Consider the following 25670-nt stretch of genomic DNA (forward strand, 5'->3'; position numbering starts at 1 on the left):
CCATGCATTATAAGAGCAGCAGTAACGGAGCTTATTGTTGACGAGGCTTATCCTCCATTTATATTCACATGCAAGTGCACATTAATTTGTGTGGGACCAGAAGGGAGGCGGCGATCTTTGGGTCACTGGGGATGGGTTTGATCATGTGGTTGTAAGCTGCCACAAGGTGAAAGGGTATTTGTCAGGAAGTGCGGAGTTGGGGCTGGGATGACCCTCCGGGGATAAACTAAAATGTCAGATTTTAGCTGAAAGCGTTCGCTCTTCTGCCGGCGCTTTGGACTGGTTTTATTTATTTATTCATTTTTAGCTGCGTATTTCGTCAACAACCCCAAACACTGGTTTAGTCTCTGAATATCATTTGGAGAGTTGGAGAAAGAAAGGAATCAAAACAAAAGTTGAGAGAGTGTTTGTGGAGAAGCCTTTCTCTGCTGCGTTTGCGTCCAGTCAGTGGACGGTCTTCGAGTGTGCATGTGGAATGTGGCGACTCAGCTGCACTTCCTTTTCATTCCCCCTTGTTTTCTTCGCCAGCGGACGGACGGATTTGTCTGAGTACACACCTTTTCAGATTCTGCCTGGCGCATGCGAATGCGTGTTCACGTAGAGTTCGTTTGTCTCTGAACGCGAGTCCCGTCTTTCTGGGTCAGTCGTCGAACGAGTCACAGAGATTGGAAAATATAACCCAGAGAAAGTGGGACATTCCCGTTTCAATCAGAGGATTTGTCATTGGTTGATTGACAGCTGAACAGATTCCTTCTGTTTTTGCATTACTGTGTTACCTGGTTAAATCAGTTTTCAGCTGGTTTCACGTTTTTGAGAGGAAAACTTTATCCCCCCCAACTTTTGCTTGTATAAAAATATTTCTGTCCCCCATGCTAACGTAACAAAAACCAGTGAACACTGTTTTTTTTTCTTTCTGATTTTAAATTATAGAAGGATTGACACCATGTATTAGTCAGCCTCCTATTAGCCTCCTATTAGCCTCCACAGCCATAAATGTCAAATTGATTACTTGAGTTTGTTAGCTAGAGCTCACTTTTGACTTCTGGATGCACATGCATTAAATATGATTTCCGTGAAACCAATACAGTTATTCTCACACACACAGACATCCAACACATGTGCGATACAGTAACTACAAACTGAGAGCGTCTTTGGTGCACTTTGCTGTCGGAAAAGGCCGATATTTCCACCGCCTTGCTCTCTCAAGCTGTTGAATGGCCTCAGACGTCAAGGTTTGTTTTCCAAATTTATGGCTGATAAAGTAAGAAAGGCTGAAGTGGACATGGATGAAGAATGTGGGTTATGAAAGGCATGCTGGAAATCCAGGCCTTCAAAGCACATCTGCTGTCTTGATCCTATTTTACCATGTCTGGAGCTTTCTGCCTCTTTCCACCATCTCGTCTTTGTGTTTGAAACATGTCGGCCTTTTTTTGCCTGTTTTGCAGCACGAATGCCGCAGTTTAATCTGTTTAGATGGAAGAAATATGGCAAACTTCAATTGACGCCGTGTTTGACTGTATCAGGGCTTTTTCTCTGTTAAAGGCCACTTTTCATTTTGCATAGAAAATACGCGGCTCACATGTTTCTGTCACCTGACTGGAATTTGAAGAACTCGGCCTTTTGAGACCAGGTCATAAAAAAAAAAACACCTGTTAGAATCATTAGCAATAATTGTAGAATGGATGACGCAGAGTTTGTGTTGGGGCGCAAGCCTTGGTATTATAAAATGTTTGTGTAAAAATAGTTAGAAGGTTTCAAAATGATTGAGGTTGTGCACATCTGTGAGCAGAGGCGAAGACATGGCTCCTTTTCAGCTCTACTGTGATCGTTTAGTTGAGTGGGCTTAGAAGAATAATCGTCTTTGAACTCAGCTGATTCAAAAGCAGCACGATTTGAATTATACACAGGTCTGTCTCAATAAATTAAACTGAAAGATTTATTTATTTATTTATTTATTTCAGCAAAACAAAAAATTTAGTTATTAATTTTTTTTTTTTTTACATAAGACCAAGAAAGCGTATCAGCATATTAAAAAGTGTGTTCAGTTTATATGTCATTAATACTTGGCTCCTTTTCTGTGTGGCTGAATGGCTGCACTGACTTTAGACTTTATGAAACACGGCGGTTTCCCAAATCATCACCGTCTGTGGAAACTTTAACTGGACCTCTAGCAGCTTGGGTTCTGTGCTTCTCTTCCTCCAAACCCTTTAATCTTTATTTCAAAAAAGAAATGTAAGATTCATTTTATTCTAAGAAGATGATTTTGAACCTCTGTGGCTAAGCTTTTTTATGTATGGTACACAAAGCAAGCCAAAGTTCTTGTGCTTTAACAAAGAATAACAAAGACATTTAGAAATTTGATCAAAAGATTACTTAATATGTCCGAAAATGAAACATTTTTTTTTTTACATAAAACAGATATCAAAAGTACATTTAAATAAGGTTTTTATTCGAACTTTAATTTTAAATCTATACTCCACCCAAATCTAGTCTTCAGTCACATTAGTAACGTTCTTTGCTGTTTTTTTCTGGCACAGGAATCGTTTAACCAAGTGCTGCAGTTGCTAAAGTCGTTCCTGTTTTGAAACGGTTTGACCACACGTTTTTCCTTCCACTCAACATTCTATTAATGTTTTGTAAAAGCATTTCTTTGCAATGACTATGTGAATGCGTTTAGTGAAAAAACTTTTAAATTAGATTTTAATTTTTGTTTGTGGTGAAAACAGGTAAGCCCTCACTCATTCATTTTTCAGGTTACTGTAATAAATAAAAAAATAAAATGGTTTTACTGAAGTTGTCAGCAACAGCTCAGGCCAAGGTGACAGAGGGTGAGAAGGAGAAGGTTCTGCTAATGTACATGGAGAGAAGCTAATGGATGGCATGAGAGCAAGAGAGTAGACCATCCTGGAAGTTATTAGTCATCCACTCTCTAATGATTTATTAATTTCTGCAGACAGAAAGTCTACTGTTCATCAGAGTTGTTGATTGGCCGGTTGGTTCTACTGTTGATCTATTAAACTGGGGTCTTTCAGCTCAGCTTATAGTGGACTGCAATTATTTTTGGATCAGCCCGTGCAAGCTCTTCTTGTAACAAGGTCAGGTCGATATATGTTTACAAGCACTTTTCCTGTGTCACTTGGGATATTGAAAGAACTCCAGCAATCCTTTGGCGCGTTAAATGCAAGGCTGAGATCTGTGAGGTGAACGTCACGACCTTTGCGGCCGTGCGTTTTGTGTCCCGTGTTTATTGAAGAGGCTAATCTGTTATTACTCAAGATTCAGATGGTATTCACTCGCTGGATGGTGAAGGAATGAAAAATATGCTATGCGTGTGTGTTTGATTCGCTAAAAATGTTGCAGATATTCTGTAGTACACAAACTAACACATGAATGCACCCGGCTAGCGTCAGACTGACGCACAAAGGTTTTACATACACGTAGGTGGGGTGGTCGTCGGTCGCAGCTAAAGAGGCTCTAACATTGCTGCCTTCTTTTTTTTTTATCTGCTCCTGTTTAAAATAAAAACTTATCAGGGGAATCCTTTCTTTGAGAATTGCTGTCAAAGAAATGATCCTTCCTTATCTGGACTGGAAAACATTCAACATTTTCCTAAGCTAGTTTTAGCTAGTAGCATACAACAAAAGGAGACCTCTTTTCTGTGGCACTTTCATTGGATTAATTGAAATTAATTACATTTATGTATCTAAAATTAAGGCCTTCAAATATCTTGAATTCAATGAAAGTTAGCCTTAAATACCTAAAGCATAGATCTTATATTTTATCTGTTTAATCCTATATTCTATGTAGTTGTTTTTTTTTCCTAGCTTGACTTTTCTATCAGGAAAAAGTTTGAGTTGTATTCAAACATCTACAATACGTTCTGTGACTTGAGGCATTTTCAGCTACTGCTAACTAGTTGCTAATGTACCCTTGCTAGCTATCTATTTAGCTAGCTTTTTTGCATCTATCATGGATAAGTGCAAGGTTATTGCCAGTTGACTGGATGAAGTTTGGTTGTTAGCATACGACCTTACATGGTATGACTGCATGCTAACCATACAATGTATATGATGTATGCTAACCATACAATGCTACATTCTGTGCAAAAAAGCTTCGAACTACGGGGTTAATTCTGTAGAGACAAATATACAATGTGAGAAGTACAAAGATGCTGCTAATAGCCACAAACGTACCTCAGAAATGCCACAGTTTTGATTCCCTGCTGTGGCTAAAGCTACCTAGAAAACATTCAACGCTGCTACTGCTACTAGCACTGAGAAGAGCAGCATTTGGTGCGACACAAACACTGAAGTCAGATGTTTAGTGAATTTTAAACACCAGTCTTGGCTATTAAAGAATTTTGTTTTAAAAAAAAAACTTGCTACTATGGAGAGAAAGCTACGATTTACGATGGTCTTTAGAGGTTTTAAGTTTGAGTTCGTGAAATATGTAGAAACCCTGATCACGAATGACTGTTCCTGGTTCTTATTCTCCCTTCGCCGATCCCATCTCAGTGGAAAACAGTGACTAAACCAGATGAATGAATGAATGAATGAATGAATGAATGAATGAATGAATGAATGAATGAATGAATGAATGAATAAGCAGTTAGAGATGGGTTGTCCTCTCATATTTCTGGTCAAGGTTGCAATGCAGATTCCTGATCCGCCTCCGGTTGTCTCCACGCTGTCAGGGACAGATCTGTTACCCGAGGCCAGCTAGCCGGGTTGCTGTGTGTTTGGACAGGCTGATATCAGCTGGCTACGAGCCACCTCTCTAATCCTCTGTTTGTGTATTTCCTTGTTGGCTCTACACTAGTGTGAACAGGCCAGAGCCCTGGGCTGATATGCAAACATCGTTGGTGAAACACCCAGTGTTGCATCACTGTCTGCTTGTCAGCATGTGTATGCATCACTACGGCTGCCTGATGGAAGTAGAGCCCCTTTTTGAAGAATGTAATGTAAACGAACATGCATATCGTTTATGTTTTTGGGCTTTCTTTTGTTTTGATGTCTTGGATAGGTTTTCAGACTTTTTAAAAACACGGTAAATGCAGAGGGAGAATTACTGTTTCTGTATATTTTTCTTATTTTTTTAGTTATACAGTTTTTGGAGTGGATGGTATCCCGTAGTCTTACTGTGTTCAGCTGTGATTTTATGCAATTTTTGTGTTATTAACTACTCTGTTTTGTGTTCTTTAATCTGTGTTTCTGTTGTATTGTACTTTATTGAAATATCTGCCATATGTCAAACAAAGCAATGGGCTAGATAAAGCAGTTAAATTTTAACATGTAAAACACACCAGAAGAAATTATAAACCAATGCTGGATGCACAGTAAAACCAAGTTCATCATATCTTTTTGCATAATAAAAAGTAATATTTAAGTTGCATGTTCTGCTAAGGTTTAAACATCTAGAAGGGTTTGTTCCATACTGGTCAATGATGGGTACTTACATTTTCAAGTATCTGGTAAGTCTAGTTTTCCCAGTGAAGGGAATTGATGGCATCACAAAGACTCCTGGCAGATTCAGAGAGAAATATAGAAAAACACAGAATCTGGACATTGTGTAGTGACGGTTATGCGTATCGGACATCTGGAAGGTGTCAATGGAGGACACAGGTATGTTGTTACTCTCCTCCTTCAGTCATACTGTTGATGAAATTGGAAAGTACTGAAATTGTACTTCGAAATGTTCTTGAACCAGGTGCTGTATCTTATGTTATTTTTATTATTATTATTATCTGTCGTTTGTACTCTGTACCATTTGGTACCAAAATGAGCTAAGTGTTAACCTGCAAGGGTCAATGGTCAGATTCAAATTTAGGTTGAAGCCTAATCTTTTTTGTTAGTGTAAATCATTGATCATTATGACTCTGTAAAGCAACAGCAGTGAATTGGAGCCAGTAGAGTACGTATACTTCACTTCTTGCACAGGGAGGGTAATAAAAGTACACTTGTACGAGTTATCTATTGACATAGTTGTACATTTACAATAGACTTTCATCTCTCGCCTAGCCTTGGCTCATAGTAACAAATTAATTTGGTGAGCTTGAAAACCAGAAATTTTAGATACTTTCTGAAGGATTTTCACTGTTACATTTTCTCAAAACAAAGAGGAAAACAGCATCAGGTTCAGCTGCCCCTGGGTATGGGACACAAAAAAACAACCCCTTTAAGAATTATATCAAGTGTATTATTTTACAAAAAAGATTTGTCTTTCTTATTTCATTTTGTTGTTGTTTATGCAAAACCCCGTATTGCGCCAGATACGCCAGCTTCTACGTTCCAGCTGTATACATCTTGATATTTAATAGGATAGCTATTTTGATAGCTTGTGGAATAATTCATTCATTCATTCATTGGGACGTGCTGTAATTATGTAAGAATGCTCTCTGGGGTTGATCATGAACAGCTTGTTGGGACCAGAGGCGACGTCACACTGTGTGAGAGAGAGAGAACAGCTGATGTTACACAACTCTGCAGATAACCAGGATTTGACTAATAGATCAAAACAAAGACAAAAAGAAAGGTAATATTCACTGTAAATGCTAGCATTATCCTAGCATGTACGATGGGTAGTTTGAGTTTAGCATGATTTGCAAGTTAGCATTAATAAAGCAATCTTTGCTGGTATGACTTAAAAGGCCAGTAAAGTTTTAACTGTGAGATTTCAGCACGTCCCATTACTGACCAAATTGGATTTTTATGAAGGATAAAATTGAGCAGGTTTGCTGTGACATGCTCACATCTAACTATCATTTTAGGTTTAGCGGAAGCGTAAATTAACAGCCAACATGTCTATTGAAGGAAGTTTGTTTTTATAGAAACTGGATATACTTTTTTTTTTTTTTTTTTGCTTCCTCTGTTGTCATGTAAGCGCCTTAATGATTCTAATCTCCTGGTCACACTATTGTCAATCTGCTCTTCTTATCATTTGTTGTTGTAAGACATGAAGCCACAGGAAATGGATGCTCCTTAATTGCATTTAACCAGAAAAACCACACAACTGTGACTCAACAAATATCACAGCAGTGACCCAAAAATATTGCGTAACCTCTCTCTATGCTATGTGGATGTTTCACTCATCTGGGGAGGCTTTATGCCTGTATTGTTCATCCTGTCATCCTGTATTACTTCTTTAACTTGGATAATTAGCTGACCTTTCTAAGGAATTCGCAGAACATTGGAATTACAATCATAAATGGTCAGTATGGCGATTTCACAGGACAGTAATGCACCTGGTTTTAGCGCAGCAGAACACTGTGAATTATATCTCACTGATCTCAACACACACACACATTGGGCTGAGCAGGAAGTTCATTATTAGCTCCATGCATACTTCACTGGAGTCGATGTGCACAAGATTCACTGTAATTGCCTCAACTTAAGGCTCTCAAAGTAAGATATCAAGCAGTTTGACGGCAACTTTAAAAAAACAAATCCATCTCCGAACCTCCTTCCACGAGTAAAATCTCCCACATGGTGTGGCGTGTCCTCTGATTAAAACATGAAGCCAATGAAGTTAACTTTGCCTTATGCGTTTTACATAAAGATTAACTGTTTTTTTCATCATTTTTCTGTGGTTGAATGTCTGATCAGTAGAAAACTGGGTGTATTGGCATTTAGACTTGGTAACTTTGGACCATCCCCATCATTGATTGCCTTTTCTCGCAGCATTATTTTCATGTGCCACTTTTCTTACTGTTTGTGTGCTGCAGATTTGTCCGTCTTTCTGTCAGACTAAATGACAAGAGAGACAACAAAGTAGTTACGGACTCCTAAACGGAGAATATTTTCTGTCTTGTCTTTTTGCCAGGAATGAAGACGTACCTGATCTCAGGAAGGAAGGCAGACCATGATGTGCAGTGTGGCTGCTCTCAGGTGGGGCTGCCTGGTGGGGAGTTCGTGGGGGTCAACGTGCCCTCCTGCCCTCAGCCTCGTACCCCGGACCTCATCCACGGAGCAGCACAGGCTGCCGAGTCCCTTCTGCCTCACAAGCCGTCGGACAGAACTGTGGTGAGAACGTACTTCAAGAAAACACTTTGTCTATGGCTTATTGAGTTTTGTCCCATTAAACTGGTCACATTAAGGAAATCCCTGTTTGAATAGCTGTACGTACCATCCAACCTCTTTGCCTCTTTCTCAAATGTGATTCATCTTTCATGGTTCAAGGCCCTGAACTGGCACCTGAGCTGTCGCCTCGTTCGCTCAAATTAATACTTTGCGCTAAATATATTAAATATTTTTTTAAAAAATCTTCATGAGAATGGAGAATAAAAGACTAAATTTAGCACGTCGGTCATCAACGTTTTGTACAGAAATCCTCTTGCTGACAGACTCAGGATGCAAAGATGCAGCGGCTGATTTTACTTGATTTGTTTTGAGACGTTCTGAGAAGCTGCAGCTAAAACCCTGGAGCTGGAAAACGTGCGAACGACATTCTGAGAGTAGTAGCGTCTTCTTTCTTTGTCATCGCCATATGTTTCCTCACAACAATTAATGTGGTTCAGTAGATAATTTTCCTTTGCAGACAAGAGTCAGGACAATGTGAGATAAATAAAATCAAGAAGCCTACATGGCAAAAGTGTTCTTGTGGTTTTAAGGACAGTTTCTCTGAATATTTGCCTGAAATAGGTGGAGTCACTTTAAACTGAGACGGGTTATTGTACTGTATTCTTTTTATGGATTTAAATTTTCCCACCAAAATGTCCGTTTTGCACATTGACGAGACTGGAAAGCAGCAGTAATGCCTAAATTTACTTTCATTAATTAATTTAAAAAAGATATTGGTAAATAGTTTTGGTCATTTACCAAAAAGATCCAGGCGTCTGACTGGCTGCAGACGGAAACTACAGGGGAAGGGAGACTACCGTGCTACTACGTGACTTATGAGCCTTTGTTCAGCCAGCTGATAGGCAGTGTACAGCAGCATGTGGGGAAGGGGAGGCTCTGCAGTGCTTGAAAATTGCTGCACTTTCTCTGAAATCTCTTAAACCACCCATTATCTTCCGCTTATCCAAGGTCGGGTCGCGGGGGTAGCAGCCTCAGTAGAGCGTCCCAGACTTCCCTCTCCCCAGCCACTTGACCCGACTCCTCTGGGGCAATCCCAAGGCGTTCCCAGGGCCCGCTTCACTGTAGATTCAGCACCAATCCGCCTATCGATCTCCCACTGCCATCTCCCCTCAAGACCCGCGATACTTAAACTCCTCCGCTCAGGGTGGGACTTTGTCCCCGACCCGGAAAAGGCACTCTACCCTTTTCTGCCTCAAGACCATTGCCTCAGTTTTGGAGGCACTGATCCACATACCAGCTGCTTTGTACTCGGCCTGATGAAGGCCACACATCGTCTGCAAAGAGCAGAGACCTAATCCTAAGGTCACTAAATCAGGTCCCCTTAAAGTTATGAACAGAATTGGTGACAAAGGGCCACCATGGTGGAAACTAGCCCCAACTTATTTATGCCAACGCAGACCAAGCTCTGACAGCAGTCATGCTAAAGCCCGTATCAAAGGACCTGGTTTCTCATACTCCCAAACATTAAGAGGGCTTTAAACTATAGGAAAACAGAGGTGGATCATTTACATGTAGCTTGTTAAAGCCTTGGCACTCTACCTTTTTAACAAACATCTGGCATTTGCCTGGTTCAGACAGACTGAGTGCAATAACAAAGTATTTTCAATGTTCGGTGCAGCCCCAAGCGACACCTCAAACTTTGGGCCAGAACTTGAAGAAGAAATATGTCCTAGAACATATCTGCCTAAAAATCAGTAAGAAAAATGTGCTGCAATTTAAGATTGAGGCAAAACATGTTAAACCCTTTTTGTTCCTGCGACATTTGAAGACATGTGGCGGTCTAAGTCTACCACAATGATTGTCTCTTAGGACAGAACCCTCGACAGCCACAATTTTCACTAAACTGTACATAAAATTCAGTGTTGTGCTTCTGGAGCTCGAGCAAATGTTGTCATCTGTGAAACCCCACGCCCGCTTTGTCTCCCCAGGCTCCCTGTGTTTTCCATGGCACCGTGCGCTCGTCCGTGGCAGAGCAGGGCGATGATGTGGCTGTTGTGAACGGCTGCCAGGAGGAACACAAGGCCAGCGGCGCCAAGGTACGGCCCACATTAGCGCCGCACTTATCGCCTACTTCTCCAAGCGTTTCCCACTTACTCTACTCGACACGCAGGGCCTCCCGCTGTTTTTTATCGCCTTTTTGTCTCCTCTCAAAAGTTCCTGCCAGGCCACAGCCCGAAAGCGGTCAACGGTCTCCTGAGCCCCCCGCTGGAGGACGCCGTGCGTGCCAGCCAGAGCTCCCTGTGCGACATCCTCCAGGAGAAAGAGAAGAAGACCAGCACCAGCACAGGGACCGGCACAAGCCTCGGCATGGCGGCGGCGGTGGCGGCGGCAGGCACGGGCATGGACCACTCTGCCCTCATCCAGCTGCGTGCCAAGAACTTCAAACGGAAAAGCGACGCCCACTTCGTGGACGTTATCAAGGAGGAAAGGTGAGGAGGCCAGTTAAAGGTGGGGTTTATGAGCCGATAGCGCGGCGGAGAGCAATAAAGCAATCTGGTTTTATAATGAGGGTTTTCGTAAACTTGTCCGCTGGTAATAAACCTTTGAACTGAAGAAATGCAGTGAAATAAAGATCCATGCTGTGCCTTGTGTAGGTATTCATACCCCTTCAGTTTAGTTTTTACATTTTGTCACCTTCCAACCACAAAGGCATCCCTGCAGAATGATACTGCCACCACCATGCTACTGAAATGAAAGATATGTCAGGGGTCACAGTCTTGCCCGGCTGACTAGTTTAGCTAAACGCCCATGTCATGGAGGTTGGTTTCCATTTTGGATCTACACTGAGATTAAATAACACACAAATGGACTTTTCTTTTTTTTTTCTTTACCAATTAATGAACATCTGGATTTTACTTTGGTGTATCTTTATGTGTTTCTTTTTATTTTTTTTAATAGTTTTGTTTAAATGAATACAATCCCAATAAGATACATGGAGATTTGTGGTTGTAACTTAATGTAACATAAAGTGGTTCAATGGTGGGAATTCAGAAAAGTTGATTTTTTTTTTTCTGAATTTTTCCAGTGAGTACACTATGCAGTGGTTCAAACAACAAAGATTAATCACCTGAATTTGTTTTTATTTGTCGTACAATTGGGTGATATGAACAGATAGTCATTTAAAATAAAGAGGCATTTATCTGACACTCATCTAGTTTTTTATTTGACTTCTCTGCAGTCTGATGGAGGACTACTTTTTCAAGCCGCCCATCAACAAGCTCAGTTTGAACTTTCTGGAGAGGCCTCTGGAGAAGGCGTATCGCAGCAGCTACAAAGAAGAGGTACGCAGACTTGCACACACACACACACACACACCCTTCACTTAGATGGAGGATTTTTTATTTATTTCAGCTCGTCTTGTGATTTTGCAGCTTGCTACTGTCTTTTTCCTTTTTCTCTTCCACGTTCTGACTTTCTTTTTACGATAACTGAATGATTAATGGACAGGAAAAAAACAAAAACTTTCTTTGTAACACGTCATAACTCCATGCCACAGTGAAGACTTTTACTATAAAGACCAGTTCCAGATGTCCTCTGCTGACCCTGGAGACTTTCAGCCCCCTGCTGTTCAATAAGTGTTACTACAGCCTTAAAAAAAAAACACACAGCACATTGCTTCAGTTTCAGCGTCTCTTCCTTACAATTTATTTTTGAACTTCATTGATAAATTCCAGCACTTGCACCAATGTACATCTCATATCTTCTAGCGTTATACAACCCTGGGTGAAACCTGAACCTAGTTAAACTTATCAATGTTTTGCTTATAAAACACAAACTCATTCATATCATGTAATATTTCACTTTAAGGGTGCATTCCGCTTTAATCAAACTTTAGTTGGTTTATCTGGAAAGTCTGGATCTGCAACCCGCCTGAAAACCTAGATCTCAGTTTGGCTGAAGTGAACTCTGGTGCGTATGTGAATGCCATACGCACCAGAGTTGGATCCAACTATAGCGCAGGGGATTCTGGGTAAATTCTAACAAAACAAACGCGAGAAGCTAGTGGTAGCGAGAGCGATGACTCTCGGTATTTTGCCAAAGACAAAAGAGAAATCCCACAACCGCTAAAATCTGATGCGACTTAGTTTTTGCTTACATCTTGTGAAGAAGGAAGTTGTGCTCAGCGACTTCTTCGGGCGTTTCATTGAGTGGTTCTCGGTTCGGCGCCACCACAGGTGAGGAGGGGGGAAACAGGTTTTTCGAAGAGTTCGGATTGCTTCACACAGTGCGGTGTGAAAAGGGAACCGCACCCGATCGAACCGAGTCGACAGGACTATCTGTTGTGAGCTTAAATTCTTTCGAATGCGATGACGTTTTTGCTCGCACAGACACACGGTGGCGAAACGCCTCCTCGCCTTCATCTCGGGAAACGATCCAATCCGTTTCAATCTTCTCTTCTGTCCAGGTGAAGAACCAGGTTCCTGTGCAGACGTTTGCCAGCCCCACTTTTAGTTCCTTCCTGGACGTTCTCCTCAGCTGCTTCGTCTTCCTGGCCTTGACCGTGGCCTGCTTCCTTCCGTCTGTGGTGGAGCCGGCCACGGCGGGCCCCCCGGCGCTTGCTGCCCTGATCCTGGCTCCTCTGGCCGGTTTGTTGGAGCTGGCCTCGCTGGTGTTCTCCATACGGTGAGGCTGGGTGGTCTAGACAGATAAACCGCTTCATGGAGGCTCGTGTGAATGTGCTTTTTATAGGGGTGATGGTGCTCATAAGTTTGACATCAGAGTATAGAGTAAAAAAAAAAAAAAGTGAACATAATACAGTCCCTGTTTTAAAGCATTTTGCATTGCAGACGATGAAGGTATGTAAAAAAACTTAAAGTAAGGTCATCTTCAAACTGGAAACAGTATCAAATCCATTCTAAAATTTTTGGTACATTCATTCTGCTACAAAATAAAAGCAGCTAAAGCATTTTTTAATGTACTTTATTATTCAGACTGTAAGTTTCACTTTTTATTCATAGTTCCGTCGACATCTTATAGTCAGGGGCGGCTTATGTGTGTTGCTATTTTCCTCTTTATGATGCATTTTTTTAACTAATACAACTTATACTCCAGAGTGAAGTATAGCCCAAAAAAACCAAAAACATTATGCTTATTTATTTATTTTTTTAAGTTGATCAGATTTCTGGGAATTTTTTGGGCATTGTTACAGTGTGGAACAAGTAAGGAATATGTGCAAAAACACCTCCTTCCCACTGTTAGTGGATGATTTGTGATGGTGTGGGTTTGTTTTTCTACCAGTGGTCCAGGGGGTCTTGTGTGCAAAGTATCTCTCCCAATGTGGTCCATCTAGGATTGGTCCGTTCCATCTCTCATATGCTCCAACTTTACAAAATTACATTTTCCCCACTGAAAAACAAATGTACTCAAATGAATTTGTTTTTGTTTTGTTTGTTACTTTTCAGTGACAGATTATGCTGCTGAAATCAAAGGTGGTCACATTTAATGGGGTTTTACAAATTTGTCAGCACCTGGATAAAAGTCAATGCCTGAAAAAAGTCAGTTATTTATAGCTGACTTTTTTTATTTTATTTTTATTTTTATTTTGTCTCTGCCGTCAGTTAGCAGTTAGCGTATTAGTACCGAGGTCAGACTTGAACCCGCCCCAAAACATTGTTAGCTTTTCCAGCACTCATTAGAGAAGAAACTTTGCAGTCATACTTTGGTATAAATGTGCAATTAATCTTGAACAGCAGTGTTGTTTCACCACGGCGTGTAATGGCAGCACCCCGCTGCACTTTCTTTAATTAAAAACAGACATGGGATCTGGAGAAAAAATACGTATTTTATCCGAGTTTGTTTTGCAGCTTCATACTTTTTTGGGGGTACGCATCCAGTAAACGCTGGAGTTTTGCTGTTTGATATTTTTCTCCCTCCTCTTGATTATTTTCCTCCCTCTCTTCTCTTGCAGCATGACCTTCCACCTGGAGGAGCTGAGGAGATGTACTCGCTCCCTGGCCTTGCTGGTGTCCGGCTGGGTCTCTCGTCATCTGATTGGCGCGGTGTTGGTCTCCCTTCCCGCCGTCTCCGTCTTGTCCCACGTCAGCGCCCGCCTTCCCCTCCAGGTAAATCCAGTTGGTTGGCAAGAACATCACTTAAATTCAACTGAGGCAGAGAAATACTTCCTTACGGTGAAAGAACATAAATATCTACCAACTGTATAAAGAAACAAGATCAAAAAGAATTAGACTAAATCTGTGTTTAACGTAACAGAGGATTGGAAGTAATACTTAAAAAAAGAGGTAACTTTTTTTTTTTGCGCATGTCAGAGTCTAGTCTTTTTTCAGCTAAGATTTTTGACGTGGAAGAACAGGTGGCTGCAAGACGTTTCTGCTTTTTTGTTTTCTTGGAGAAATGTTTGATAACATTTAAGGTTTCTAATCTTTCATGTCTTTAGCATTTTTAAGAAGCGTAAAGGATCGAAGTTGCAGGAGCTCATATAAAATGGGAGGGCCAAAAAAACTGAAATTAGGCATAAAATATTTAATCTTATTAAGGTGTTTATCCATGATATTTGATTGTTACAAATCTCCGTGTGGATATAGTCAAATCCCTTCAGCGTCTTGGTTTGAAATCAGCTGTTTTTTCTCATTTTGAGGTTAAACCTCTAAGGAAATTGCATTGAAGCATCTTGGAGTTGTACACAAATGTATATCCTGCAGTGGAGGCACAATCACTTTTAATAAAAACTGCCTTTTTGTGAAAATACTTTATTAAATGCAAGCCATAAAGAAAAATTAGTTATTCTTTTGATTAATTATATTTTTCAGGCTTCAATATAAAGTGACAGTAGTGTTGCAGCGCAGACTGTTTAATAGCCGGTTTGCATGTTCGATCATTTCAAGAGGTGCCAAAGTAAGGAAAATCTCATTTCATGATCGTTCACTGCATGTTGCCTAGCAACAATGAGTAATCAAACAAAAGGAGAGTTGATCATTTCTACGGCACACTTGACATTCATTTACCCCTGGTAAAAATAGGTAAAGAGCCTTAATTATTAGCAGTTAATTCATTTCTTTTAGTCCGGTGGCTAAATGCCAGACTGAGTTTTTTTTTTCTTTTCTTCAAATGTTTATTTGATTATTTGATATCAACGCGTGAAAAACGCACACATTTTTCCAGTTGCACAATTACTGACAGCCCTACTGTCGCTGGATCTCTTTGAGGTTCTCTCCTGTAACATTTCAAAGCATTGAAGAATAGAGAGAGTTTTTATTCTACAAATAAAATCACAGATGCAGATCTGCTTTTTAGCTGATACTGAAACAAAAAAAGAAATCTGATCATAAATCTAAATGGGAAATATACAGACATGGAGAAACCTGATCTACCCTACGACTCAATGCAATATAAAAACACCCTCTATTTTTAACAATATTTATAATAATCGAAACCAGAAGTTCCTCGCTGTCTGACACTAAATCAGACTAAACTTGTTTTGTTCTGCTAGATGTGACAAAATTATTTCTGTTTGCTCAGTACTGAAATATTAAGAGAGGTTTTTTTTTAAAATTACTTAAATTAAGCTATTTGCATATAAGTCCTCATTTAGTAGGGTTGCATTTAGACACTGCGACTTGGGTCAAACATCTCGGATATCTCATAATAGTTTGCTGGAATTTTGTCCCATTCCTCCTGAGGCCAACGTTTCAAAATCTCTTTGCAAAGAGACACTTCCACGTGATTTGAGAATTTCTGATCACTTTTGATTAGATTTATTAAAAAAGCGTTGAGGAAAACCAGATGAAAGTAAAACCACTGAAATAATTACTGATGCCTCTGTTGCTTAGGGGTAACCGCTCTGACGTTTTACCCTCCACCCCAGGTGACCATGTTCCTGTGCTGCGCCGCCATCTTGGCCATAATCCAGTACTGTAACTTCTGTCAGCTGAGTTTTTGGATGAGGTCCGTCTTCGCCACCATCACCGGACTCGCTCTGCTGCTGATGCTGTACAGTCCTGTTCACAGGTACGGTTACATCTCACCTGCACCTCCACTCGCTAAGTTATGTAGACATTATCAGCCATCACGTAGACAGGCTGTTGAGATTTTAAGAATTTATTCGTCTCTGATGCGATTTCAACAGAAATCAGCCAATTTGACCACAGAAGTTTGAATATCTCATTTTCACTACACTGAACCAAAGCATATATTTGACGTGTGTGTGTGTGTGTGTGTGTGTGTGTGTGTGTGTGTGTGTGTGTCTTGGTGTGTGACTGACTAGTCCTTTCTCCTCGCTGACATCATTCTCATCTCCTTTCAGCTCAAGTAATAACACCGTGCCGGTTCATGGGTGAGTGTTTCCATAGAAACAGAGCGGTTTGATCGAAGACTGACATTTGAGGGGGTCAACAGGAGCGACAGCTCTGTTCTGTATTTCTCATTACTACAGCTCTGTTTGGCTTTTGCTCATTTTTTTTTTGCTTTCATCTGCTCTTTATTGTGCTGCCTCTCTCTCTCTCTCTCTCTCTTTCTCTCTTTCTCTGTGCAGCAGTAGTAATGGCTGCTAAATGCCACTCGTGGTGAAAATAACTCATCCAGCTCAAACTGGCTTGAATTTTTGTGTTCGAGATTTAATTAATCGCAGTGTCTGGAGAGGAAAATGGCGTAGTTCTTCTTTTAAAGGAGCTCATTTCATTACACCTGCTGCTAGATCGCAACATTATTCCACACTAGAGGGAGATTGTAGCTGGTTAGTTACAGTCGTAAGATTCATAAGATTGTAGCGTTGTTTTTTGGGGGGGTTTTTTTGGGTTTTTTTTTTTAATCTGTAAAAGAACGATTTCTAAGAAGATGGTTTTCATCAACCTCATGAGATATGTTGCAAAGCACTTGTGTTTTCTTTGACTGTGCATTTTTTTAGCCTTGAATTCTGAAAAGCCTGTTTTATTATCACACGTCGAGTTCATTATTCAGATCCCGTTCAATGAATCTGAATATTATAAAAAACAGTCAGTTTATTTCAGGAACTTTATCGTTAAGTGAAACACGTCATATAAATTATTTACACACAGATGGATGCTTGAAACCTTTGTTTGTCTGTTAATTATGATTATTTTTCACTTAGTCATTGAAAACTAAGTGAAAAAGTTATTTAAAATTCTAATTTTAAATTAGAATTTTTGTATTAATTCCAATTTGTAATTAGAATTAATACAAAAAAATGAAATTGGGTATGTAGCCGTAATGAAAAGTATGTTTAATACCTGCTTAAAGGTTGTCAGTTTTGTAATGTGACAAATTAGGAGAAACCCTGAAAATAGTGAAAACAGTGGATCCCTCTTAGAGAAAGAAAGAAATATTATCGGGGTTCTCTTTGTTGTTTTTACCTCTTTAGTATTGATTTTTTTTTTATTTTGCATTTCATCAATTGTTGTCAGCATTTAGTTGTGAAATCTTTTGGTCAGTAAATATAAACGGTGTACTTTATGTTATGGATCTTGAAGGTAACATCCGTCTCTTCTGGTCCGGCCGCGCCGTTGGGTGCGTCCTCCTTTGCCGGTCTAATTTTCATCCCGTTTCCTCCAGAAACAGGCTGAACGACTCCGCCTCCAGCGAGTTGACCCCAGACACGTCGAGGCTCTCCGACTCCCTGGTCACGGAGGCCATCCTGGCCTTCTTCCTGCTTCTCCTTCTGGTCTGGTTCCTCAATCGTGAGTCCGAAGTCAGCTACCGCCTTCATTACCACGGCAACGTGGAGGCTGACAAGCACCGCTCCAAAATCCAGACGATGCGAGACCAGGCTGAGTGGCTGCTGGGCAACATCATCCCCATCCATGTGGCCGACCAGCTCAAGGTCTGCCTCGCTTGCTTGTTTAAATTGTTAAAGATAATGAGAAGAGGTGCTGTAACGATTTAAAGAGTGAGATTGTTTTAATTTGTTCTGTCCTCCCCCCCCCTCTTTTTTCTCTTTTGCTCAGGAGACCCAGAGCTACTCCAAGAACCACAACAGCGTGGGGGTGATCTTCGCTAGCATCGCCAACTTCAGCGAGTTCTACGAAGAGAGCTACGAGGGCGGGAAGGAGTGCTACCGCGTCCTGAACGAGCTGATCGGAGACTTCGATGAGCTCCTTCGCAAGCCCGAGTTCAGGAGCGTGGAGAAAATCAAGACCATCGGCTCCACCTACATGGCGGCGTCGGGGCTCAACGTCCAGCAGACGGGGGACGACGAAGACGAGTCGCCCCACGCGCACCTGAGGGCGCTTTTCGACTTTGCCCTGGAGATGATGGGCGTCCTGGACGACTTCAACAAGAACATGCTGGGCTTCGGTTTCAAGCTGCGCATCGGGTTCAACCACGGGCCCCTGACGGCGGGGGTGATCGGCACCACCAAGCTGCTCTACGACATCTGGGGGGACACGGTCAACATCGCCAGCCGGATGGACTCGACCGGCGTGGAGTGTCGGGTGCAGGTGAGCGAGGAGAGCCACACCGTGCTCAGCGCCATGGGCTTGGAGTTCGACTACAGGGGGACGGTCAATGTCAAGGGCAAAGGCCAAATGAGGACTTTTCTCTACCCGAAAAGCGGGGAGAGCTTTTGCCAGGACCAAACGGAGCAGGCAGCCGGAGTTGGACCGACGATATTAACTTCCAGTAAGACTTCCTCCTCTCTTCCCAATCAGTCCTCTCCGTCCCAAAGCACTGTAAGGGCTGCAGGAGCAAAATCCGAGCCCGACCCGGCGACGAGCGTAGAAGAGAGGGATGAAGGATACAGGGACTTAGCACACAACCCTGAGGAGTCCCGCGACAGACACTTCAGCAGCCTTGCACGCTCCGAGCTAGGCCCAGCTGCGCAGACGGATCCCACTCCTCTCACGCTTCAGGAGGAGGAAGAGGCGAACGAGCTGACGAAGCTCAACGAGGAGTTTTACGCTCGTCTCTGATCGTAGATCCCGCCATTCTTCCATCTTCTTGTCCCCCGCTTCCACCTCTTTAGGACCGATTACAGATGCCGGCAAGGACATCTCTTCCTTTCCTCCTTTGGCACAGAGGAAGCAGCGGACTGTTTTAACGCACACTGCGGCTTCGGCGGCTTGAAATTGGGGCCGGGAGGGCTGCCGCCACCGCCGCCGATCTTCTATGGGAGCGTTGCCCGAGCGGCTCTAACCGTGGATTTTGGAGCTGTGCTGAGCACAGCGGCTTGTCGCGATGAAAAAGCATGAAGAAGGAGGAAAAAGGAACACTTTTAAGGTGTTATGTCTTTTCTTAATATTTTTATTAAGTGCCTTCAGGACTAGAACAGTGAACGAACAAATATGAAAAGTGAACAAGAGTTGAACAACCCAGACTACAGAACGTGCTGTAGTCTCTTATTTCATCCTTTATTTTTTAATGCAAGTATTGTTTTTCTTCTTTTTTTATTTTTATTTTTTATAAATCATTACCTTTGTGCCATATCAATCGCTAAGGGAAAATCATTTTAGTTTTTATGTGAGTGCCAACGCTGTGTTATGGGCTTAGTGGGAAATTAGGGGAAAATTGAGGGAATTACACAAAGCAGTGTTAATATTACATATACTGCTTTGACATAAGGGCCTAAATACAGTATTCATTTATGCCCAGAGATTCACTTATAAGATGATATGCTGCAAAAGCAGGCTGCTTCGATGATTTAAAAAAAAATTTTTTTTAGCTTGTGTAGCAACTTGACGAACATTTTAAGCACAGTTCTTGCACAGTGTTTTTGTTTTATTTTTACCACTTGTATTTAGCAGTTTGTACAGCTTGATTGCTTCTTAAGAGACGTTGGGGAAAGATCTTACAGTAAAAAAAAGAAAAAATTAAAGAAGCACAAAAGCTTAGACACATAAGGGAAAATAGATCTGAACAAGATGTGTTTCTGAAGCAGGGACACCATCGGAGAACAGGAAGGCACTTCAAACACCCACAGTGCCTTGCAAAAGTATTCATGCATCTTGAGCTTTTTTTTTTTGTTGTTGTTGTTGCATTTTTGTCATTTTCCAGTTTCCTCAATGTATATAATTGGGATTTTATGCAATAGATCAATACGAATTAGTGTAAAATCAGTACAAATATCGTTGAGAATGATTGAATGAAATCTGAAAAGTGTGGCAGTCATTTGTTGTCAGCCCTCCCAAGTTAACCCCTCGTAGAACCAACTTTTTGGTGCAAGTTCCTTTACACGTCTAGAGACTTAAGTATTCTTCTTTCCAAAAACGACACAGGCTCAGTCCCACTGAGAGCTTTAGTGAAAAGAAAAGGCAATTCTAAGCTCCTGCGCTGATTTCAAGTCAAATTTTCACTTTATTTAGGTCATTAAGACATGAGCAAGCTTTGGCCCAAATCGTTCCTGTGCACCTCTGGCTCAGTTTCACGCTGAAAGGTGAACCTTCAGTCTTTGTGAACTCCTAACAAGTTTTTCTTCCAAGATTTGGAGCTGCTTACTCCATCCTGAAGAAAAACATCCCCACATTTTATTTTTTATTTCAGCCAGGAAGCATTCTGAATATAGACCAAAACGTTCAGATTTGAGTGTCCTTGGAGAAAACGTGAATTGCATTGGATTAGTTGTGTTGAATCGATTTTTTTTTTTTTTTTATAATTTAGTAAGCGATTAATCGTTAAATGGAGAATAGAGATTCAAAAAAAAGAAAAAGAAAACAACATAGTCGAAGCAGTAATTAATCCAAAACTTTACAAAAGATATACATTGTGCACTTATGAGTTTAAAAAAAAAACTTTATCAGTAAATATATTTTACCCAGAATTTCTCAAGTGACAAAGTGTTAGCTTTATTTTGCTCAAATCTCGTAAAAAAATAAATAAAAAATAAATAAATAAAATCTCGTATTAAGTGGATTTTTCTGTCCAATTATTGATTGGTTAATCCGAAAAAAACAATCAACAGTCTAACCCTACAACATATTGATTAAGTCAGGCTGAGCTTTTTCACATGTTGATGTTAGAAGTATTTTATTTAGCTTTGCTACAAATGATCAGTCACTAACAGAATGCTATCTTGTTGCATTTAAGGCAATAAAATGTTTATTTTCTTATTTTAAAAAAGGAATTAAATTATTTATCTGTGTTTTTAATGTATTTCCAATATTGTTTGAAGTAAGCGTATATAGTTAAATAAAAACTCTGCAGAATTTGCCCATTCTCTGTGTCTGATTAAACATCAGGATAATTGATCAAATAATCAATTACCAAAATAATTGGTTAGCTGCAGGCCTATCCTCATCTTACTAGGATGAATGGATGCACACACCTCTTTAATTCTCCACCAATCTGTGCTGGTCTGTCACATGAAATCCCTCGCTTCGCTTCAGCACATTGAGGTTTCTGCTTGTAACATGACAACATGTGAAAAAGCTCGATGACTATGAGGATACTTCTGGAATGTGCTGTCAAGTGGAACCATGAGCTGCTTTTTGAGGATGCAGTATACTCTCTTCCCCTCCTGGATTGAGAACGTGAAGGAGCAAATTCAAAACCAAAGGTTTTTTTTAGTTTGCTTCACCTGGAAGCTTGTCTACAAGTGAGATGGGAGTTTAGAAATCAAATCAACTTTGGGGTGTTGTGTACCTTTAATCGGGAACGTGAGGAACAATCGCAGTCCACACGCGCCTGTTCTGTGTCCAGACACAGCTCATCTACAGTTCACTGTGTGTTAAACCTCTGAGTCAAACTGTGTGACGCTCCATTGGTCACCTTTACTGCTTGAAACAAAGGAACAACAACAAAAAAAAAAAAACTGAAATAAAATGAATATAATTTCCCTACTGTGGGACAACAAAGGATACTTCTATTCTGTTGAGTTAGCTGAATTTGAGTTTCGCACTACAGTTTGCTGTTGAAGCGTTGGGACATTTCACGGCTTCTTCCCCGGGGAAAGAGCCCTCTACTGTATCAATATTGTGCCACTTTAATGGAGTGATCTGTAAGTGAAGTGCAACAACACCTAGTTGATTGTTTTGTGGTGCCTAAACTTATGGCTGTTTTTTCTTTGTTTTGTTTTTTCTTTTTCAGTATTTTAGTACACTTTTTGTTTTTGTTTTTTAAATGATACATTTTTCATAAGGACGATTTGATTATGATTGTATGTTTTAAGAAAATGGAGCTCCCACAACGTTTGCTGCAGGTTGGAGTTGACAGATTTCACGCGGTTGAAATCCAACGGGGTTTCGCATCGAATCACTGCCGCAGTTTGCTCTTTTGCCCTTTCACTTCCCCCTCATGTTCGGTTTCTTCTCCTCAAACCACATGTCTCTCTCCTGTGTGTGTGTGAGAGTGTGTGTGTGTATGTGTACTGTCAGACATCTAACTTTTACCTAAAGTAAATACGAGAAAAGATGCAAAAGGAAATCCTTGAGATTAGGCAATCTTCAGTGTTTCATTTCTTTGCTGCTGCTGCTGCTGCCTCCTCGTTTGTACAGGAATTACATTATTTACATTTCTCTGTTAGAGCCGGGCTGGGAGAGGGAGGGGGAGGGAAGAGCATGTGTTGTCATTGCAGAAAAAATGTAAAAGGGAAAAAGACCTTCTCTATTCTCAGTACCTGTCAGGAGTATTTATATCGCCTAGACGTTTTCACATCGCGTCTCATTACAACCACAGACTTGAGTGTACTTTATCAGGGACTGCATGGGAACAATTTTCAAGTATTTCCACAGATTCTTTGTTGGATTCAGGTCTGGACTTTAACTGGGCCATCCTAGCACATGAATGTGCTTTGATATAAGCCATTCCATCATAGCTCTGGTTATTAGTTTTAGGGCTTCTTGTCCAGCTGGAAGATGAACCGTCACCCTGGTCTTAAGTGTTTTTGTCCAACGCTGCTTTTAACTTCTCCACAACATTTTCCCTCAACCCGTCTGCTGTGCTTCTTGGTCAATTTGTGGCTGTTTCCTCACTAATGTTCTCTCTCTAGCAGCTGGATTTCTACTGAGATTAGATAGATTCTTATTTTATTAGTGGGTTACTTCTGAATGCAATAGAGTAAGGTGCAGTATGTAACTTTTTTGAACAATATGTTTATGTATTTATTTTTTTACCCATTTACCATATTTGTTAAAATTGAGACCAAGTAGTGTTGTCACTCAAGTGCTTGTACACGCTGCTAAATGTGCATGCATTTAGCACCGTTGCAGGAAAATAGTTTATTTTCCGTCACTGGTGGCCGTGCTGACTAGCCTGAGCATTCACAGCAGGCTTCGGTGTGGAGGAATGTAACAGAGAGCAAGAGGGGGAGGGTTTGAACTGTGCATACACAAGCATGATTGACAGCGCAAAGACCTTCCTCCTGACTCTGATTGGTTGTTTCTGCAGATGACAATCGGACCACAAGCAGGAGGCAGTGGAGTTTGATTTTTTTTATTATTTTTTTTCACATATTATTCAACTCATTTTATACTGTCAAAACGTAGCGACAGTTTTAATAATTATGTGTAAGACATATTGTTTTAAAAGTTACACACTGCAACTTTAAAGACTTATCTAAAAACAAAAGAAAATAAAGCCACATATCATTTTCTGCCCACTTCACAGTTATGTGCTACGTTGTATAAAGTCCAGATAAAGTACATCAAAGCGTGTGGTTGTAATGTGGCAAAATTAAAAAAAAGTTCAAAGGCTGTGAATACTTCCGCGAGCCACCACATCCATCTGCCTCATCTGTAGCATAGAAAGACGATTGGTTACCTCTGCCACTGGGCATCCCGCGCATACACAATCAGTGCCTTTTTTTTTTTTTTTTCTTAAATTGTTGTGTGTGTGAAGTGTGGTTATAGTGTCAAATGATTTAACCCTAATTGCATTAATACCATGAGAATCCAAAGAAGCATCTTCAGCAGATGTCACAGTAGCTAGAGACAAAAATAGTTATGTGAGACTTCAGTCATAAGCTCTCAAAATGTTTTTTTTTTTTTTTGTACACTTGTGATTCATATTCCCAGATCGCTCGCTTTTGATGAGCCACAGCACAAAAAAAATAAATAAATAAATAAAGTTGGAGAAAATACCAGGTCTTTTGTGAAGGAAGGTTTCACACACGTTTTCTTGACGACCTTTACGCCTTATGTTGTTAAGTAATCCTGTGTGAGTTTTAGGCCATGGCAGCACAGCATACAAAGAAAAAAAGAAGAAAAAAAGAGATTTCACAAGTTGACAAGTGCACCACCTTTCCAGTAGCACACATCTGTATACAGCCACAAATAAAACATTACATTGAAAACTACCGAGTCTGTGATTTGTGTACCAAAGAGAGGAGTTTGTCTCGACTGCATGCGAGTTCTCTTGTTCCTTTTGATTCTTCACTATACTCGCACTGTAATCGTTTCTGGACTAAGAATGAAGAGTGTGTTCAAAGGGAATCAGACAATCCACTCACAGACTTACTTTTACGATTACAGCGATCAATGCTCAAAAGTAAAGAGCCAAACCCATATCATGACACTGCCTCCACTGAGCTTCGAATGCGGGTTAAGTCTGATGAAATCTTTTAGGTTTCCATTTATTTGTCATTTAATTTCATCACTGTGTGTTGGAAAACCCTCAGCATGCATCAGAAATAAGATTTGGTTGTGTAAGAAAAAGAAGCGCCAGTGAAACAGCATGACTCCATTGTTCGTCTAGATGATGACGTTAAAGCAGCTCCCACTAATATTCTGGATGTTCCAGAGTAGAGTTGGTTGATTTTGAATGCATTTGCTATATTTTCATAAGAGATTCACAGTGTATTATTTGAGTGCATCACCTTATGCGTCTTTTATCAACACATGGTCCTGAAAAGCACTCATTGTTTATTTTATTGTAATATTTTATTCATTTAATTTGTTACATTTAATTTAATTGTTTTTTTTTTTTTGGTTTGTTTTTTTACATGTGCGTGTGTCAGAAAAGAGAAAGGGGTGTTTATTAGCGAACTGTTCAATGTGTGTATTGGCTTAAGAGGGAGTCATAATGTAATCCAGTTCTTTTTTCCAGTATGAAAGAAATAAATACTGAAGCAGAATACTGCAGATCAAAATGCAGAACTCAAGATCCACAACATGCACACTGATGTCTAATCAAAACCTGCTGCTGTCGTGTGTTCCTGCATTGTTTCAAGATGCCTTGTTAATATAACGGATGCCTTCTAAAACTTGCTGTTCATTGGCCTATGGGCTTAAGAGGATCAAAAACATCCACAGCATCCTAACATAATGCTGAACAAACCTACAATGGATCTTTAGTGTGTAGAATGGAAAGATAATATTTTTCTTCTGGTTTATAAGCAATTTTCATTATAAAAAGTATCAAATTATTTTGTATTTTGTTTATGACAATGTTAATAGAAAAGAACTTAATGTAATCACAGAATTCTTACTAAGAAGTTCTTTGCCTGATTTAGCTAATTAATTAAGTTAACAAATTAGAGAATTGCCCATTACTCTAGGTTTTAGAAAATTAATATGGAAAAAAAATGAGAAAAATAATATACTCTTTTCAATAAAATGTTTTCACAAGATGAAATCTGGAAAAAGCACAAATACATACAAAAGTATGAATATGAGAACATTAGAGAAAATAAAATGAAGGATCAAAAGAACAGTACATATAGAAAAGGAAAAAAAGCAAAGGCAGATAGTTGTAAAT

At 40.3% G+C, this 25670-nt stretch overlaps 1 protein-coding gene across 1 annotated transcript; it reads left to right on the forward strand.

Moving 5' to 3' along the window:
• The first annotated feature begins 5608 nt into the window (after positions 1–5608).
• adcy9 (adenylate cyclase 9) lies at positions 5609–24267 on the forward strand. The gene is made up of 11 exons (XM_007542588.2): positions 5609–5621; positions 7819–8018; positions 10004–10111; positions 10230–10504; positions 11254–11356; positions 12481–12698; positions 13984–14137; positions 15898–16040; positions 16336–16365; positions 17601–17868; positions 17993–24267. The coding sequence occupies exons 1-11, from the start codon at positions 5609–5611 to the stop codon at positions 18953–18955; spliced, it is 2475 nt and encodes an 824-aa protein (XP_007542650.1). The 3' UTR covers positions 18956–24267.
• The last annotated feature ends 1403 nt before the right edge of the window (positions 24268–25670 follow it).

This window comes from Poecilia formosa, unplaced genomic scaffold (genome assembly GCF_000485575.1).
Source record: "Poecilia formosa unplaced genomic scaffold, Poecilia_formosa-5.1.2 Scaffold711, whole genome shotgun sequence".
In the NCBI taxonomy this organism is placed as follows: Eukaryota; Metazoa; Chordata; class Actinopteri; order Cyprinodontiformes; family Poeciliidae; genus Poecilia; species Poecilia formosa.

What these genes read in the sequence shown, in the direction of transcription:
- adcy9 (XM_007542588.2), top strand. An exon ending in GACGTTATCAAGGAGGAAAG is followed by an intron (nt 10,505 to 11,253) that starts GTGAGGAGGCCA and finishes ACTTCTCTGCAG; the next exon opens with TCTGATGGAGGACTACTTTT. An exon ending in GCAGCAGCTACAAAGAAGAG is followed by an intron (nt 11,357 to 12,480) that starts GTACGCAGACTT and finishes TCTTCTGTCCAG; the next exon opens with GTGAAGAACCAGGTTCCTGT.